We start from the raw sequence: 19,336 nt of genomic DNA, 5'->3' as shown, positions 1-19,336 counted from the left end.
AGTAATATTGCATTGTGGACTTTAAAATCTGTTAAGAAGTTAGATCTCATGTCAAGTGGTCTTACCACAGTAAAATTTCATGTAAAAATCATGGGCTCTGGAGTCACATTGCCTGTGTTTCAATCCCGCCTTTACCATAAGCATGGGCAAGTTAAAAACCATTCTAAGTCTCTGTTTCCTCTTCTGTAAAATGAAGATAACACCAATCCTCTTATCTGTAAAATGACAAAATAAGAAGTTGTTTTTTTTCCCTGTTTTTCACCTCACTGATCCACATAAAGAGGTCAGTAGATTTCCTGGCAGAGAGTAAGAACTCTATAACGGGCCAGGCGTCGTGGCTCAAGCCTGTAATCTTGAGACGGGTGGATCACGAGGTCAGGAGATCGAGACCATCCTCGCTAACACGGTGAAACCCCGTCTCTACTAAAAAATACAAAAAAACTAGCCGGGCGAGGTGGCGGGCGCCTGTAGTCCCAGCTACTTGGGAGGCTGAGGCAGGAGAATGGTGTAAACCTGGGAGGCGGAGCTTGCAGTGAGCCGAGATCCGGCCACTGCACTCCAGCCTGGGCAACAGACCGAGACTCCATCTCAAAAAAAAAAGAAAAAACTCTATAACGATAGCAATATTTTCAGTTTTGTTATTTTCATCATTATTATTGTTGGTTAATAGCACTAGTTAACAGCACTAGTTGAGTGCAGTGGGATGGCCAAAAAGATGAACGATAAATCCTCGTACTAGGATGAATTTATAAATCCTGGGGAATTGACATGTAATTTGAGTAGTCAGGCTAAAGAAACTGCTGGATAGGGCCACATGTGGATCCCGCCTTCAAAATTGGAGCCCCATGTTTGACAGGTGTGTGGATGTGATGTTGGCATCCACACACCCTAGCATGACTTTGCATGGATGTACTTTATGCAAAACAATATTTGCTAACTCATCAGCCTTCACTGGATGATAAATGCATCACCAGTTGAGTGCTTTACACTTGTTTGCAATTTGTAAACTGCTGTAGCAGGTGTGACCCTCTATCTATAATCTCATAGTCAGAAGAATAATTGCCTTTCTTAATTTTCTTAAATCTTGCCTTAAGTTTTCTCATCCTGCAAAGGTGGGTTTAATTTCAACCTTGGCCATTATTGGGATACATTTCTTCTCTATGTTTCCTGCTCTTGTCCCCTACCTAGGGTGCTGTGCAAAGGTCTCCTGGATCTCAAATGGTCTCAAGGAGTGCATGGAGGTAAAGTGCAGACCCCCATTTTGTCAGCCTGCAGACTTTCTTGAGCTTGAGGTGCTGGAATTGGGGCTGAGGTGGAACTTGAGTGCCCTCAGAGTGCTGTCACAATGGGCCTGAAGTCTTAGCTATTTAGCAGATCCCCCAACCTCTGTCTTCTTTACCATCTTTCCTGAGACACATTTCCCTCTTTCCTCCTCCAGCCCTTAAAGTTACCCTTCCCTCTCCATGTCAGCTCTGGAAAATCCATAATAGTTGTTTCAGTGACTCAGGATTTCCATACAAGACAGGCATTGCAACTGACTTCAGACCTCTTCTGAAACAAAGAAAGCCAAAGTCTGCTTCTCTGTTTGAAATGAGCATCATAAAATTAGAGAAGGAAGCCACGGAAGGGAATATCATCCCCAAATTACCCTGCAATTTCTCATCTGATTGTTAACTTCATTCATTTGCTTATTTATTGGGCACCCACTATAAGCCAGACAAGACACAGGGTGCTGAGGGAACAGGAGTGAGCCAGGCACAGGCTCTGCCATTGCAGGACATCTAGAAACAGAGGCAGGATACCCCAGGCTGTGTTGAAATCCCACCTGTGCTGGAGACCAGAGGCAGCAGCTCCTGCCAACTGGGCCATATTATTACTTACTGTTGTCAAAACTCATGGTTGTTCCTATTTCCTTGAGTGCAACTTATGTAAGCAAAGCTTGTGAAGATGAAACATTTGGAAAGTCACAGGCAGTTGTTTTGAGGACTTTATTGAGCTGGAAGTTCCTGGTTGAAGTATGCCACTTTTGAAAGGTGGCACTGACTGATTTTCGCTGCCTCTTGGCAGGTATCCCAATTTTCTTTGAGTTTTCTTGGAGAAGCTAGAAGACAGAAGCCAATTATTTGCCAGCGTTTTTTTTTCTTACCTCCCAGAGGTGCCTGAAACACTTATTATTGGTGCTTAATTATGTTTGAATAATTTTTTTGCCCTTACTTTGGAATTTTGTTTTTCTGAGTCTGAGCTTCTTGAGGATACAGACTGCATTGTATCCTTACATGAATGCTTAATGAATAGAATTATTTGCATTTGTTTGCAAGGTAGACTTTGGGCGATGGCAATTTTTTAATACTCTTTCATGTATAGTATCTCACGTTGTACTTGTTACATTTACCTCCCTTGCCTGTTTTGGCTGTTTATACCTAAATTGCCTTTCTGTGCCTCAGTGCTGATTTCATTTTATTTTTCAGTAATGCTTCAAGGAAATATATAAGGAAGTGATTCCCACTGTTGGCATGCAGTAGGTGGCATGGCTTGGTTCCTTAAGTGGGAAGGCAAAAGAGACAGGCAGCGAACAGACCAGCAAACATCTTCAGCTTATCATTTCCTATTTATTTGTAGCCCAAACAGCACACAATTTATTTGTAGCACACAGTTGATATGTACTGGAGCGTTAATAAAAGAAAACAGGGATGCAGTTTAATATGCTGTGTAAGAACATGGGCTTTGGGATTCTTTAGACATGTGAGTCACTATTCTGACTTTTCATTGCTAGGTGATCTTAGCTGGTCACTTTAGTTTTCTAGTCCTCAGTTTCCTCATGTGTGAAATGATAACACATTGGTACCTACTTCAGAGGGTTGTTATGAGGATAAAATAAACTAATGCATAGAAAATATCTAGTACTCAATCATTATTCACTATTATTATCCATTATGGTATCTTTCTACCACCTCCCTGACATTTCACAAGTTTCTTGGAGCAAAGTTATGGAACATTAGAACAATTAACATGGGCCCTGACACTTTGAGAACAAAAGTAGATACTTAAACCAGCTAGTGATTAAAAGAAAAAATACCTCGACTAATAGGAATAAAATCAACCTTTCTGCCCTTCCCTTCTCTTGCTTTGACCTATTAGGGTAAAGCAGATGAATTTGCTCTCTGATTCTCGTCCACATATTTTCCATGCTTGTTGAGGATTTTGTGACTTCTTCAACAATGCCTCACCCCACCTGGGATGGTTAATTTTGTGTGTCAATTTGACTAGGCCATAGTACTCAGATATGTGGTCAAATATAGTCTAAATGTTGCTGAGAAGGTATTTTTTAGTAAGATTTGACATTCAAATCAGTAGACCTTGAGAAAAGCAGATTACCTTCCGCAATGTGGGTTGGCCTCACCCAATCAATTGAAGGTCTTAAGAGAAAAAGAGATTGACATCCCCAAGATAATTCTGCCTCCACATTGCCCTTGGACTCTGCAACATCACTTCTTCCCTGGGTCTCCAGTCTGTGGGCTTACTTTGCAGATTTTGAACTTTCCAGTCCCTGCAATTACATGAGCCGATTCTTTAGAATAAATCTCTCCCTGTACATGCCCCATGGTTCTGTTTCTCTGGAGAACCCTGACTAAGAAACCATCCTATCCCCCAATTTTAAAAGCCTGATCCCAACCAACTTAGGTAGGCTTTTACATCTCAACAGGACAAGGGAGAAGAAGGATATGAGTATGGCCTATATTTCCCCCTATGCCTTCAAATAGGGCCTTATTTCTGTACCCATGTAACCAAACCTTTGCTTCATTTTCAGAAGCAAAATGTTATGATGCTCAATCATCCAGCATGTTAGATTCTCCAGGGAAGATGAAGTCCAGTACACGCTCCCTAAAAAGGCAATCTAGGAAGAATTTCAGTAATAAGGGCTGGCATACGGGGATGTCTTGTTAATTAAATTAACCAGAAAGTGTCATTCCTGGAGCAATCTGGTTAATCCATCTCTGAATGTATTTTGAAAAATATTCCTAAGGGCTTCGAGACTGTTGAAAGGAAATTCAACTTTTGAAAGCACAAGAGCTAAGTAACAGACACAAGTTTTACATTATGACTCTGTTTATACAATTTTGTAAAAATCTGGCCAATTTCTTCCATTGCAGATTTTATTCTACTAGCACTAATTTATCACTTGTTTTTAAGACTAATTTTCCAACCGTTTTTTTTTCCCCACAACTGACTTAAACTACGTTGGAATGACTTGCATTTCAAGGTGTGTAGAATGGTTGAATATATTCTTCTGAGGCAACATTTATGCTTGGCTAAGCTTGTTGAATTTTAGGCATTTTAACTACCCAACATCCTCTTACTTGGGTGTTACATGGTGTGGTTAACACTTTGACTGAGATATTTCCTAGCTCCTTAGGAAAAAGTATGTATTTTTGATGTCTAATTTAGATTAAAATAGGATTCATTTTACATTAAGCTAATGTAACTTAATAGGATATGGTATTTGCTGAGGGGAAAAAGAGAAATCTTGCTCATCTTTTAATTTCTTATTGAGCTGTGCATGTAGTTTCAATAAAATATGTTGAAATATATTTGAAGAAAAAACACCCCCTTACAGCCTGCATTTATTTCCAGGAAGGTTACCAGAGTGTTGCTGAATTTAGTGGGCTGTCACTACTACTCTTACTTATTATTGACTTTCATCAGTATTTTCTGCATGGGCTCTTCTGGGAATGGGTCTCTAGATTTTAGATGCAAATAGGATGAAGCTAATGCCTGCTTGACTGGTGGCTATGTGCAGAGGTGAGAAAAAGTGCTGGCTGGTGTATGGTATAATCACAGAGGCAGCAATGGTGAAAATCAAGAGGGAAGAGGAAGATTATGTCCCATGTTGAACAGAAGCAGCTCAGTGAGATGCTACTCAAGGGAATATAGGTTCTTCTAGGAAATAGCACGAAATCAAAAAGGAAGGGAAGATGTACTTCTGATAGAGCAAAGACATGTGTTTCATGTTCCCAACCTTCCAGGATTATTTGTTTTAGGGTAACATGCTTCTTATGGAAGCCTTGGAGCTAAATACAAAACAAACTACAGTTCCCATGCACCTCTGTCCCAGACAGCCTCTCCAGTCCCCCTTGGCAGTGAATACTCATTTTCCTGAGCACTTGGCTCAGTGAAACAGTGAGGTAAAGTTGGCAAAGACAAGAGATTTTAAAATCTTGTGCCGCTGTGAGATTATGCAGAGAAAAATCTTATGTTTAGGTTTACTACATTGTAGGGTATTGAGTATAAACAGGAAAGAGAGTTCTTCCAACAGACTCTGAACTAGACATACATACCATACATGCTCTTGACAGACTCTACTTGGCTTTCTTCTAAAAACGAGGTTGATGGGAGAAACAAATTAATTAAAACATGCATATAGATCCTTTCTTTGCTTCACATATTTGGATTTGTTTTCTCCTCTTAATGAGAAAGTAAAAAGTGATTTTTGGCTAATGGGAAAAAAGTATGTTGGGGCCAAATGTGTTTGTCTACATTTGTCTCATTGTCTGCTTTGCAAAAAACATCGTAGCTATAACTTTCATATGTAATAAGTAACCTGTTGTTAGGGGAAAGTGTTACGATGTTGAAAATGGAAAATGAAGAGAGTCCCTGGCAAGTTGAAAGTTTCTGTTCATTTGAACATTAGACAGGACTTTTACTCTCATTATCTCTCCCTACCCTTTTCTTCTGCTAAATTCAAAGACTCTTATGTTTCTCGCCCTACTCTCAGATAGAGATGAAATGACATGGAACATAAGACTTTCCTCAAATCAAACCATCGTAATTTCTAATGATTGGGGCAGAAAAAAACGTTTCCTCTACCTTCTGAGGTTCATTACCCGTGGGCCTGTGAATTAAACTGACAAAAGACAGATTAACAGAAGAAAGAAGAGTTTATTCATGTGCACACATGATCTTAAAAAGCAGTAGCTGGATAGATGATTAATGGTTAAGGTTAGAGATTACAGATCTAAGTTAGTAGGGAAAAGGGAGGAGGGAGAAAAGGCCTCTGTGGGAGGACGAGATGAGGGTCTTTAGGAAAGACAAATGGATTTCTAGAAAAAAAAATGGGAGAGAAGAAAGTTTGTAGTATACTTGTTTATGCAAGTTTGAGTGGTCTTTTCATTTTCTTCATTGTTGTAAAACTCCTCCAAGAAGGGATTTATCATAGGTTTACTCTTGGTCTCCTTCCTGGGAGTAAAAGCTGCCCTGAAGAGGGAATTTATGGCAGCTTCATTTCCCAGAAGTTTCTGCTTTTAGTCAGATAAGGGACGCTCCAAGAAGGCTTCTTTCTGCATCTGTTGAATCTCAAATGTCTTCAACTTAGAACAATCTGTATACCAACTCTGGGGTTCAAAGCGGGTCTTCACATTATTTTTAAGCTTGATGGCCCATTATTTATGAACATATTGCATGAAAACACTAAGTTTTGTGACTTAGGTTTTGGCACCTCCTGAACTTTTTCCCCAAAGGTAAGCACCTTGCTTGCCTCATCCTAGTCCTGGTATTTTCCTGCTTGTCAGCAGCCTTTTAGAAGAAAGCTTCACATGTTGAATGCGGGAATTGATTATTGAACTACTGTCCTCTGTGGTTGAGGGTTCCCCCTGGAGGCATTAAATTCCTGATATTTTTGAAGAAGAGATAGAGAGAGGCTGAGTATATGAGGTTGGAAGCATGCATGGAGACTGTGCACTCAGCCGAGGGGGGCCAAGAGGATATGGAGTGAGGAGACACCAAGGGGCCAAGATTTGGATGCACCATTTCATCGCATCTTTCCAGTAATGCCAGGTGCTCATCAGAGTCAGGGCTAGAATGAGGTGAGTGGGCACCAAAAGACTGAGCCATGGAGATAAATAATATTTTCACACAACACTTTAAAAACTCAAAATTAATCCAAAAGTGATTCATGCTAAAAAAAAAAAAATCAACATTTTAACTAAAGACAGGATCCAGCCTTGTACTTGCATGACTCTACTTCATTTGCATCACCTTAATACTGGCCCTGGCTCCAGTGAACCTTTCTTTATGAAAATAGGTTGCTGTAGATGACGAATTTGACTTCAAAAGAAATATTGCATGACAATATTATTAATCTTGACTACTAAGTTTTTGGCACTCTCATATTTTGCTACTGAGGCAAGCGCCCCACTTGCCTCACCCTAGCCCAGGCCCTGGTCTTAGTATTATCTCCATCTTCCAGACGAAAGAGCTGAGTCTGAGACACATGAGGCAGATTGCTCGAAATCACATAGGTGACCCCAGAGACTCCAGAGTGAATGACATCAACCCCCAGTGTGGACCTCTTTCCCAGTCACTGGCCTTTTAGTGGCTATGTCAAGATAGTGTGTGCATTAGTTAGAACTCTCCAGAGAAACAGAACTGATAGGATATAGGTAGGTAGGTTGGTAGATGGATAAATGAGAGGACATTTATTAGGGGAATTGGCTCACATGATTATGAAGACTGAGAAGTCCTACGATATGTTGTCTGCACACTGGAAAGCCAGGGAAGCCAGCAGTGTGGCTCAGGAGATGGTGTAACTCTGAGTCCAAAGCTGAAAGGCCTGAGAATTTGGGGGGCCGCTGATGTCAGTCCCAAACTCCAAAGACCCAAGAATCTGGAGTTCTGAGGTATAAGGGCAAGAGAAGAAGCGTGTCTTAGCTCGAGAGAGAAAGAGAGAGAGCACTCCAGTTCACCTTTCCTTTACTTTTTTGTTCTATACAAGCCCCTCAACATTGGATAGTGCCCACCCACAATGGATGAAAGTGGTTTTTATTTATTCAGTCCACTGATTTAAATGCCAGTCTCTTCCGGAAACACCGTCACAGACATGGCCTAAAATAATGCTTTATCAGCTATCAGGGTATTCCTGAATCCATCAAGTTGACACCTGAAATTAACCATCAGAGTGTTGAAGTGATACTTCAGTTCCCCACCTCTGCCCACTCTCCTAAGCTTTCACCTAGTTCGAGTACAATTGTGAGAACTAGGCATATAGCTTTGCAAGAAAAAGTACAGCAGAGTTAAATTGATAAAGAAGTTCTAATCCCTGGCTGCTTTTCAAGCTACATGTAGATGCAGCAAACTGCAAACTTGCCAATTATATGAAGGTCTATTGAGATGTTGCAGCTGCATGTGTTTATTTCATAACTGTAGAGTAAAACTTGGGAGTGTGTGTGTGCTGTAAAAAGAGAAGTTGGATATTTTATAATTTTTCAATATCTAATAATTGCACATGAATGTACCTGATTTTCCATTAGCTAAATGGGGTTGCCAAGAAGAACTAATGAATATTGAATGGTTGAGTTCTGTCACTTTTTAAAGGAGGGACTGGACATGAAATTATTTCTTTTAATACAGAGACAAAGACAAGTGACTTTAGAATTTAATGAAAGTCGCCGGATTGGAAAGCTCGCTGATGCAAACTTGCTTCCTCTCCACGTGCACTTGCAGAAGGTTCTCGATATGGGTTTTACTGCCTTATTGACAGCTTAACTGATGACCTGTTAGACACAAAGCTTTAGGATACAAAGCAGGTAAATTATACAGGTTGGCACCAAAGCACCTTATATCCAGCTCTTTCGTTTTGGGTCCTCACAAATGGTAAAAATGTGAGCTGGGTGTTTTCCTATCGAAAATGTCATTGATGTACTGTGAAATTCCAATAGTTTTGGAGAGAACTATTCTGAAATTTCTGGTTTGGCTGTTTTCATGGTAAGACTTAAATATCGGTGTTCACCAGCTCTCTTCTTCATTATTGACCATGCCATGCTTTTGTTTTCTTGGAGATGGATTTCTCCCTTAAAATGCATGCAGTGATATTTTTATGTTACCTATACAGACAGGCATTTATTTGCTCCTTTACTTAAAATGATTCTAGAGGCACACAAGACAATGGCTTTGGCATGTCTCTGTTGGAGATCCCAAGGTGGACAGATGTCCATTGAATGACCACAGGTTGAGTTTAAGACCCAGCTTCTTAAAAGTGGGACAGCCTACAGTCATTATCTATTGAGTTTCTAAAATTAATTGGAAATGTTGGCTATTAAAGGGACAGAGAATAAATGACTCCTAATGCATTTTAGGAGCATAAAATTAGAATGGTGTTGCTTGATTGACAGCAGTCTAATGTTACTAGCAATTATCTGGTTAAAAAAGGGAGGGGGGCATGTTTCTTCAAAGGCACAATCTTCATTTTTGTACTTGGTAAATTATTAACCATTCTATTAGAAAAATAATGAGGAGCTGCAGATTAAATGGCAAAGGCACAGTTAAGTAAAAAAAATGCCTTTTGATAATTTTGACCTTGGAAATGTGATGGGTTTGGATTAGAAATAGACTAGTTGGTTCCTCATCTTAGATCTTTTTATTGAAACATAAGGTATGCCTGGCTGTAAACTCAATACAAGAACAGTAAGGCTATTCCATTCCCTAGAATAAAGGACATTATAAATATATGGAAAATGTCAGAATAAATTTAAGTACCTTCAAGAAGCATCTGCTGAAGGACTACTGTCAAAAATACCGTGCTATGACCTTGAGAACAAAAAGAATATAAGAGCTGGTCATTGCCAATGAGGAGTTTACTATGTGCCTGGGGAAACACACAGAAGTATGTGAAGAAGTACAGTTCTCATGGCTGTAATCCATATGGGTCAAATGAAGTGCTACCTTGTATATTAAATACAATTTGGTAATAATGGTATTTTTAAGGGTATGAATTATGAACATTATTAGTTAAAGGAGTTTAAATGAAAGGAGTACTTGTAGCCAATTAAGAAATATGATAGGAGTGCTTGCAATGAGTACGGCATGTGCTAGCTATTATTGGAGGGGCAGATGGAGTACACAAAAGTTCTTGCCCCAGTTAGTTTGCAATCTACTACCTTCTGGCAACTCTGTCTCCACCCCCTTTTCAGCTATCTTTTTTTCTCTTGGCATTAAATACTGGAGTTTCTCAAGATTCAGTCCAGAGCCATCTCCTTTTCTGAGTCTTTACTTTCTCCATCTGGAAAATCTCATCCATTCCCATGGCTTCAATAAACAGATGTTTCACAAATTTGCACTTTCAGCCCAGATAGCTCCTCTAGTTCCAGAACCATACACCCAACTGCCTCATTGACATTGCTTCTTGAATGTCTCAAAGGATCAAACACACACGCACGTGCACGCACAAAACTGGGATTGTGATTGAATTTCCTTCCCCACTTAGTCTCTTTCCAAAGTTTCCTAGCTCAGAAAATGGTCCTAACAATTAGTGGACTGATTCAAGGCAGGTGCAAGCCAGAAAACTGGAGGTCATCTCCAATGCTGCCATCCTTCTCACCGTGCTACACACTTCACTGTCAAGGCCTGGAAGCTTAACTTCCTAAATATCTGGCAAAGGTGACCACATCTCTCCATTGTACACCAGTCTGTGTCCTTTGTTATGTAAGTTCCTTTGTACTTACTCTCAAGAGATCACGTTTCTTCCCCTTATTGCCCCTAATTGGTTGTTAGGTAATTGCATCAGGCACAGCTAGTTGCCTGCTTGTCACACATTCCCATCTTTTCCTGTAATAACCAAATCTGAATTTTGCTGCAGTATCTGCTCCTTCTGCATGACTCAGGGGTGGATCACCTTATTTCCATCTCCTTGTAAATCCCATTGACAATGATTGGTTAAGACGTGGGCACATAACCCACTTTGGGCCAATGACACAAAAGGGAATATGTGCTAGGTGACTTTAGAGATGGTATTTCTTGCTGTTAAGAAGAGGATGCAGGCTGGGCACAGTGGCTCATGCCTGCAATCCCAGCACTTTGGGAGACCGAGGCGGGCGGATCATGAGGTTGGGAGATCGAGACCATCCTGGCTAACATGGTGAAACCCTGTCTCTACTAAAAATACAAAAAAATTAGCCGGGCGTGGTGGCAGGTGCCTGTAGTCCCAGCTACTGGAGAGGCTAAAGCAGGAGAATGGCGTGAACCTAGGAGGCGGAGCTTGCAGTGAACCCAGATCACACCACTGCACTTCAACCTGGGTGACAGTGCGAGACTCTGTCAAAAAAAAAAAAAAAAAAAAAAAAAAAAAGGAAGAGGATTCAGAAGGAAACAGTCCATTTCTGCGTCTGCTGACCAGGATGAGGCCTCGGTCATGGAACAGTTGCCTGGAACAGCTGCAGTCATGCTGATGCCAGCCTGAAGATGGAGCCCACAGAAAGAGGAGGGCAGCTCTGAGACACCAGCAAGCAGGTGGAGTCACCTTACTACCAAACTTCCTTCGAGAGGTGGCAAATGTTCATACTGTTTTTGCCAATTTGAAGTGAAGATTTTCTATTACTTAAAGCGGGAGTTATCTTAGTGGACACAATTTCATTCTCAACTGAATGATTATTTGAACACTAATTTAAAAAGTGTCTCAACTAAACTATATCTATGTCTGCTTTGCTTGTAGTTGGATTCTCTGTACGGAGGACCATGTCTGCATTTAGCAGGAATTCAGGGAATATTTGATGGATGAATGAATGTCCTAGTCATGGAAATAGTAGTGAACATGATAACAAGAAAAGTCATGATACTGGATGATATTTGATGATTGCCAGTGACTGGTAAGGATGAGAGTTTTGGAGGAATTTGGAAGAGGAATAAACCAGAGTGGTCTATGTGGCTGCAGTGATCTTCACAGAGGAGATAAACTTGGAAGTGATCTTTAAGCACTGGCTGGATTTAGACAGACAGATAGATGGACAAACAGAAATGGTGGCAGTGGGGAGAGAATACATCAGGAAGGGATCCATGGGCAAGACATTGAGCATATTTTTGTCAGTGCCTCAGCTTGAAACTGGAAAGGATGAGATGTCCTTGATAGCTACATATCAGTGTGTACCTGTTCTGAGAGAAATGGAAAACCCTTAAAGATTGTTGAGCAGGAGTGTGACCTGACCTTCTGTATCTAGCTAGTACTTAACTCCTGGGTGAAGGTGGCCCTCACTGTAAAATCTCCAATTATTAGAGAAAGAGAAGGGCTCTGTCTGTGTCCATGATTGTACAATTATACATACAATGGGCAATGTAATTAAAAAAAAATCCCCTTTCATTTTAAGCTTTTAAAAGGATGTCTCCCTAGTTGAAATTGAAAGAATAATTGCAGACACGGTGTCTTACCTGTGGGCAGATTCCATAGTCATTCATTTTCAAATATCTGATGTCAGTAATTTAAGTGAGACTTCCAGAACATTATTCCTCTGTGTTACAATGTCGGCCACTCAATAATTTTAAATTGATTCATTGCTATACCTAATGGAAAAAATTATTTTAAGTACTCTACCCATTTTCCCTGAGGGGAGATGCCTGGGGAGCCTACCGTTCAATAGTTCTCTTGATGTCATGACTTGATTTTAGTGCCTCTTCAATAAGTTTTTAAGGGATTTGGAGTAGAACTTTAAACATTTTCTAATACTAATTGGGGAAACCCAGTGTTTTGGAAAGTAAAATTACTTGTGTCTTAAAAACATAAATTTTACAATTAAACTTAAAAAAAAGTTTAATTTGAAATACAGTTGACCCTCAAACAATACAGGTTTGAACTGCATGGGTCCACTTATACATGAATTTTCTTCTACCTCTGTTGCCCCTGAGCTAGTAAGACGAGTCCCTCCCCTCCATCCTCTTCTCCAGCCTCAATGTGAAGACAATGGGATGAAGACCTTTATGATGATCCACTTTGACTTAATGGATAGTAAGTACATTTTCTCTTCTGTAAGATTTTCTTAATAACATTTTCTTTTTTCTGGTTTATCTTATTGAAAGAATACAGTATATAACATACAAAATATGTGTTTACTCTTCATGTTATTGGTAAGGCTTCTGGTCAATAGCAGGACATTAGTAGTTAAGTTTTGGAGGAATCAAAAGTTGTAAGTCGATGTATGACTGTGCAGGAGTCTGTGCTTCTAACCCCCATGTTGTTCAAGGATCAACTGTAGTTATAAATGCTTGCTCTTTTTTTTTTTTTTTTTTTTGCCAGTTTCAGGACTTTAAAATATTTGTAATTTGGTACATATTGCTTTAGAAAAACTTGTATGTATGAACATGATTGTATTCCTAGCCATACTTCAATAAAAAATGGTTCAATATATAGAAACAATTTTATTTTATATATTTTTAATAAATATGTATTTATTCTGTGTATAGAAACTTACTTAACCTCCTAAGGATTACTCAGTCCTTTATTAGTTTGACTTCTGTGGTTGCAAGTAACAGAATGGGATTTGGCTAACTTAAGAAAAAAAAAGAAAGGCGAGGGGGCAGGAGCGGGTTTCAGAATCCAAGCGAAAAGCTGAGGCCTCAGGAGGGGCAAGAAGGGATATAGAAGGACAAGAAGGGGGTTCAGGGATTGTTGGTGACAGACAATAGTGTGGTCTCCTAAGGACACTGCCATAGTGGTAAAGTAGCTTCATCCCTTTCAGTCTGTTAGTTTCTTGGCACATGATTTAAGTTCCAGGGAGAGAGAAAGGATGATATGATTATAATTAGCCTAGCTTTGGTCTCTTGCCTATTTCTTTCTAAACCAAGGATGCAGTCAGTGCAGTGTAGACCCTGCAAAAAGGGTCTTCCCCAAGGCCAGTGCAGGGTGCTCTTTCCATAGAAATGAGGCCTCCTGTGGATGCAGCCCAGGAGAAAAAGCCAGATGTCACTTACAGCATTGCTCACCTGGACTCTTAGGTGCCATTTCTTTCTAAACTTCTTTCAAATTTAGCCTCCAAACTGGCTGCCAGAGTGATCATTATAAAACCTCAAATTGACTCTCACCCTTCTTGACTTAACACTTGTCAGTGACTCCTTAAGGACTCAGTGATTTTTTTTTTTTTTTTTTTGGTGTCACTTTTCACCTTCCTCATCCTGCACCTCCAGCCTCTAAAACTGCTTAGGGCATCGCATCTCCCATCTCTGCTCTGCACCGCTCTCCCCACCGCTTGGGGTTAGAGCTTACACTTTCTGGGTTCCTGCTGTGTGTTTGTCCATCGCTGTATTTACCATACTAGGTTATAATGATCTGCTGAAGGGCCTGTTTCATGCAGGAGAATTATATCTCACTCATTTTTGTATCTCTAGACATTACACACCACCTGCCTGTATTATTCACATTTTGCTCAATAAATTTTTGCTTAATGAGTAATTTAATGAATGCCATGTGTTTATTCTTGATGTTCCTTTACAGATAACTATGGCAAAACCTGATGTCTATAATAACTATCATCTTTTGGGAAGCTAACTAGCTTCCAACGATGTATTATTGTTCATCCAAATTCCTTAAAGGAATTCCTCACTTGGGAGCCTATCTCTGCTGTGGGAAAAAAAAAAAAAAAAAAAAAAAAACCCTGGTTTATGTTTTCCCAGGCTTATTTTTTATGTTTCCTTGCTATTTCAGAGATATAGAGCTGAAGATGTACATTTTCATAGTGAGGGAAATATTGCTAGGTACTTTTCTTTCTTCTTTAAACTTTTATTTTAGGTTCAAAGGTACATGTGCAGGTTGGTTATATAGGTCAACCTGTGTCATGAGGGTTTGTTATACTGATTATTTTGTCACCTGAGTACTAAACTTAGTACCCAATAGTTATTTTTTCTGATCCTCTCCCTTCACCCACCCTCCACCCTCAAGTAGACCTCAGTGTCTGTTGTTCCCCTTTTTGTGTCCTTGCAGGCTCATCGTTTAGCTCCCACTTATAAGTGAGAACATGTGGTATTTGGTTTTTTGCGTTAGTTTGCTAAGGATTATGGCCTCCAGCTCCATCCATGTTCCTGCAAAGGACACGATCTCATTCTTTTTATGGCTGCATAGTATTCCATGGTGTATATGTACCACATTTGCTTTATCCAGTCTACCATTGATGGGCATTTAGGTTTATTCCATGTCTTTACTATAGTGAATAGTGCTGCAATTAACATAATATGTGCATATGTCTTTATGGTAGAATGGCTTATATTCCTTTGGTTATACCCAGTAATGGGATTGCTGGGTCGAATGGTATTTCTGTTTTTACCTCTTTGAAGAAAGGCCACACTGCTTTCATTAGGTACTTCTCTAAAGCAGAAATGGGAAAATCATAAAGTGACTTGGAATAACTTCCATTACTACATGTAGTGTTCAGCTCTCAGTACCAGTAATTTCATATTGCTCCTCTTCTAGAATATTTACCTCCCTGCCTTTTTTTTCCTACTAGCATAACATTGGAAGCTCTCGTGAATTTGTTGTAGACTATCACCCCAAATCCTCTTAAGCCTTTTTGCTCTTTAGAATTCTCAGTTTATGTCTGTGCCTCATAGTATTTTTCCCAAAGTGTATTGTTTTATATTCTTGTAAATTGAACTCATCACACTTAAACTGGTGTGCCTCTCCAACGTCTCTGGATTATTCTGTACTGTTGATCTATTTTTCACTGTTTATGATTTTCTGCAAATAAGAATAATGTACAATTTATTTCGTGCTTCAGATCATTAATAAGGATATTAAATAGCATGTGCTTCAGATTTTGCCTTCTGGCATCCTGCTTTTCCCAATATGATTCTGGCCTGTTAACAGTTATTTTTCATTCTGTCAGGGTTTTGTTTTGGTGGGGGGAATTCTTGTTAAAATATTGTTGTAATATTTTTAACAGAAAGTAGCTTGTAACTTTTCTCCATTTCAGCACCAAGAAGCAAATAACCAAGATAAATTATGTCAAAAGATCCTTTTATTTTCCCCTGAAATATATGTTTTTTGGGGGAGTGTTAGTTGAATATTATAATATTTGTTAGGTGAATATTATAAAACTAAAAAATAGAGTTAGTTGAATATTATACCATCAACCACTTACATAGTTCTTGCTATTCTCCAGAACTATTCTGGGTATTATTCATGGAATAGCTCATTTAATGTTCATGACAACCCAATGAAGTAGGTCTAATTGTTTCCTTCATCTTGCCGATTAGGAAACTGAGGCACAAATGAACCAGATAAATTGCTTAAGTCATACAGCTAAGTAAGTGTCACAGCCAAGACTCAAACTCAGGCTGTTTGGCTTTGGAATCTGAGCTCTTAACCATCACACTAGGTTGGATTCAACCAAGGCCTCCTTAAGTGAGAGATACTGGAATGAACCAGAAATGGGTTCTATCCTTAAGATGTTGGCAACAGAACACAAGATTTGCAAACAAGCAACCTATGTCTCCCTCTTCCTTCTCTTTACTTATCTCTCCAGTCAATCTGCAATAACTTTAACCTTCATCCTACTTCTTCTCTCCATCTTCATTACTACCACTTTGGTTCAGGACATAATTATCACATGCTGGGATTTCTACAACTATCCCCTCAACTGATATTCCTGATTCCATCTTGGGGTTCCTAAAGCTCATTCTCCACAATGTAGACCAACTTACTTTATAAAAATACAAAAATAATCTTATATCTTCCCTGCCTAAAGCCCTCACAAAATGTAGGGCCTGAAGGTGAGGAAAGGGTAAGTTTCTCCAAGGAAAATAAGGTTTCAGTTTCCAGAATAAGGGGGAGTGGATGCTGGGCAAGAAAACACAGTGGATGCCCATCTTATATCAATACCATTCAGAGGGTATGGGGCATGCAATTGATATCATACAGGGCTCTTTATTTAAATGCCTCCAATTACTAAAACTAATTTATAATTTTGATTAAATTTCTTCTTTTTAATAATTTTGAATAATCGCTTATAAGCAATAACTTAAATTTCACTTGATATATAGAGAAAGTGATGTAGAAAGAGGTTAAGTGATTGGAAATCATTAAAATGTCTGTAAGGAAGAAATTTGAATTTTCTTTGCAACAGAACATCACATTATTCATATAGAATATTACAACTCAGGAAAGGTTTTTAAAATCACTTCTTAGCCGAGGTACAGGTATGGCTCCCCTGCTTATCTGCTTGAGAATTTATCATCATGATGAGACAAGTGTCATGAGTGAATTGGACCCAGAACTGCAAAATTCAGTCAGTCTGTTTTGCTTGAGTTCATCCTAACGCCACATGGAGGTTATCTAAATGGATGTGGTGGTCAAGGTGCTCTGTCATTTATCATTTGAAAATGCTCACCCATCTCAGGAAGTTCTTGGCTTCATTGGCAAACCAAGTGAGAACTGAAGCTCAGTGAATCTATTGAATCATCCCACTTTTATGTAGAATAAATTTAGGTTTGGGGCTTTAACTGTCCCGCAACAATCAGTTATGTGATGAATTGTGGACCGTTCCCTAAGTTTTATCATAAACTCTGCCATCTTTAGATGTGTCCTGTGTTACTAGCCTTAGACATAGCTGTGCTTTGGTGACAATACGAAAAAACAAAACTGTGTCCTGCGCTTGAATAATACAGAGGATGAAAAATGTTTAGGGATAAGAAAAGACATGAGTATAATGTATGTGCTCAAGAGAAGTGTTTCTATGTAGTCAATAGTCTCAGATCCTTCGGCATGTCCTGAACAACAGCTTCCTCTGTGCCGATTTTCTGCTAAGGTAGCATTTGTTCAGCTTTCATGAATGATCCATTGTATGGGATGGTATATGAGACCAACAATTGTTCTTGAAGTTATTGGCATCTCAGGCCAATCTTTACTAGCTTAGTCTAAACTCTGTTTGACTATCAATGTAATATTGAGAACTTGGAAGTATCAGAGCAGGTTGGAAAGATGCTACTTTTTAAGGAATAAAGGTTGGTTGTGATCCTAGATTTTAGAGACATTAAAAGGCTAAAACATTATCTATCTCTTATGATTATGAGTATTGATTACTGTTATGTAAAAATTACCCAAATTGATTAGCTTAAAATAACAATTTTCTTTTGCTCATTATTTAGATGGTCAGGAATTAGGAAAGGGCTTAGCTAACCTGCTCTTATTTGGGATCTCTCATGGGGTCAGGTGTCATCCAGGGCTGCAGTCATTTGGAAGCTTGACTAGGCAGGGCATCCTCATATGAGGATGGCTTACCCACATGGTTGCAGCGGATGTGACTACCATGGCATTTCCAGCATGTTGGTCTCTGGGTAATCAGATGTGTTATGTGGAGCTTAGCCATGTTTTCTATGCCGAGCATGCCAAGAAAACAAAGAAGACGCTGCATGAACTTTTCTCACTTAGCCTCAGAATTATGCAGCATCGCTTCCACTGCATTCCCTTGGTTACTGGTCACTAAGACCAGTCCAGATTCAAGGGAGGGGACATAGACCTCACTTATCATGGGAGAAGTGTTAAAGAAGTTGCACTCATATTTTAAAATTATCAAAGGAGTCAGCAGTGGGTAGTTGGGAATACCTTCCTCCTGTTGCCCAAGGTAATTTCTGGGAGTATCCACCATTGAGATACTTTAACATTTTTCATAATGATGAAAATTATGGAGACATGATTTTACTTCAGTGTTCCTCTTTAAGGCTCATCGTAAAATACTAATGTATTATTTCTCTTCTGAAGCAGAGCCAAGAATTTTATCCCAACTCCTATATGGGGAGAAGAATAAAAACTGAGAAGTGTTCGAATCTGACTCAAAAAATTGGGATTTTAAATCCACCTGTAATGCAAAACCATTCTTACCCAATGCTTTGTAAATTCTCTACTGAGTTTGACAAGATTCTATTTTTAGCCCAGCAAATAAAAAACCCATTTGAACTACCTCATTCTTGAATAGCCACATATTAAAGATAAATATGGGGCTATGAATGATATGTTGTCTGCTTTGTAAACTCAAGAGAATACAAATTGTGCAGCCCTTTTAATAAGCAATTTCTTTCCATAGACCTTTAATACTAGCAAATCTGTAAAGGTCTATTGCTGACCCAGATTATCCTATAGAAAAATGAATCTTTTCAAAGTCAGCATTAAAATTCACATGATTCAGGGCTCTCTTTTTCATGGTTTATCTTCGAGCATGCCTATGGGAGTGGTTTTGCTCCACATACAATAGTATCATTGCTGTCTTTAGCTCAGTCAGTCCTACGGTGTTATCCATTATACACAGGAGTGTATAATGGCTCAAATACCTATCCTCAATTTTATTTTTCTCCTCTGCAAGAGAGTCTTTCAGATATAATGTAGTTAATGATAGTCTACATATGAAGGTAAGGCACCTGATTCTTCACAATTATAGTGGTGGACTATTACTGAAGACTGAATCTCAGGGTAGACACATGTAGAATTTATTTTAATGGCATCCCAATGAATGATGAGTTCTGTATTTCAAGCTAGTGAATTAAAATAGGCTGTTGCATTTGCATCTGTTGAAATAAAGTAATTCTCCTTGACTTAGTA

General features: G+C 39.2%; 1 protein-coding gene across 3 annotated transcripts in view; it reads left to right on the top strand.

Moving 5' to 3' along the window:
- LOC103247283 (cytoplasmic dynein 2 intermediate chain 1-like) overlaps positions 1–19,336 on the top strand; it is a 109,053-nt gene that overhangs the window by 73,812 nt on the left and 15,905 nt on the right. For all 3 annotated transcript variants that reach the window (XM_073014340.1, XM_073014341.1, XM_073014342.1), the window contains one exon: positions 12,668–12,763. In XM_073014340.1, the coding sequence (XP_072870441.1) occupies positions 12,668–12,763 (96 nt within the window). The remainder of the gene's footprint in view (positions 1–12,667; positions 12,764–19,336) is intronic.

The sequence above is a fragment of the Chlorocebus sabaeus genome, unplaced genomic scaffold (genome assembly GCF_047675955.1).
Source record: "Chlorocebus sabaeus isolate Y175 unplaced genomic scaffold, mChlSab1.0.hap1 unalloc_scaffold_95, whole genome shotgun sequence".
NCBI classification, from domain to species: Eukaryota; Metazoa; Chordata; class Mammalia; order Primates; family Cercopithecidae; genus Chlorocebus; species Chlorocebus sabaeus.
This window is presented reverse-complemented; position numbering and strand designations above follow the sequence as displayed.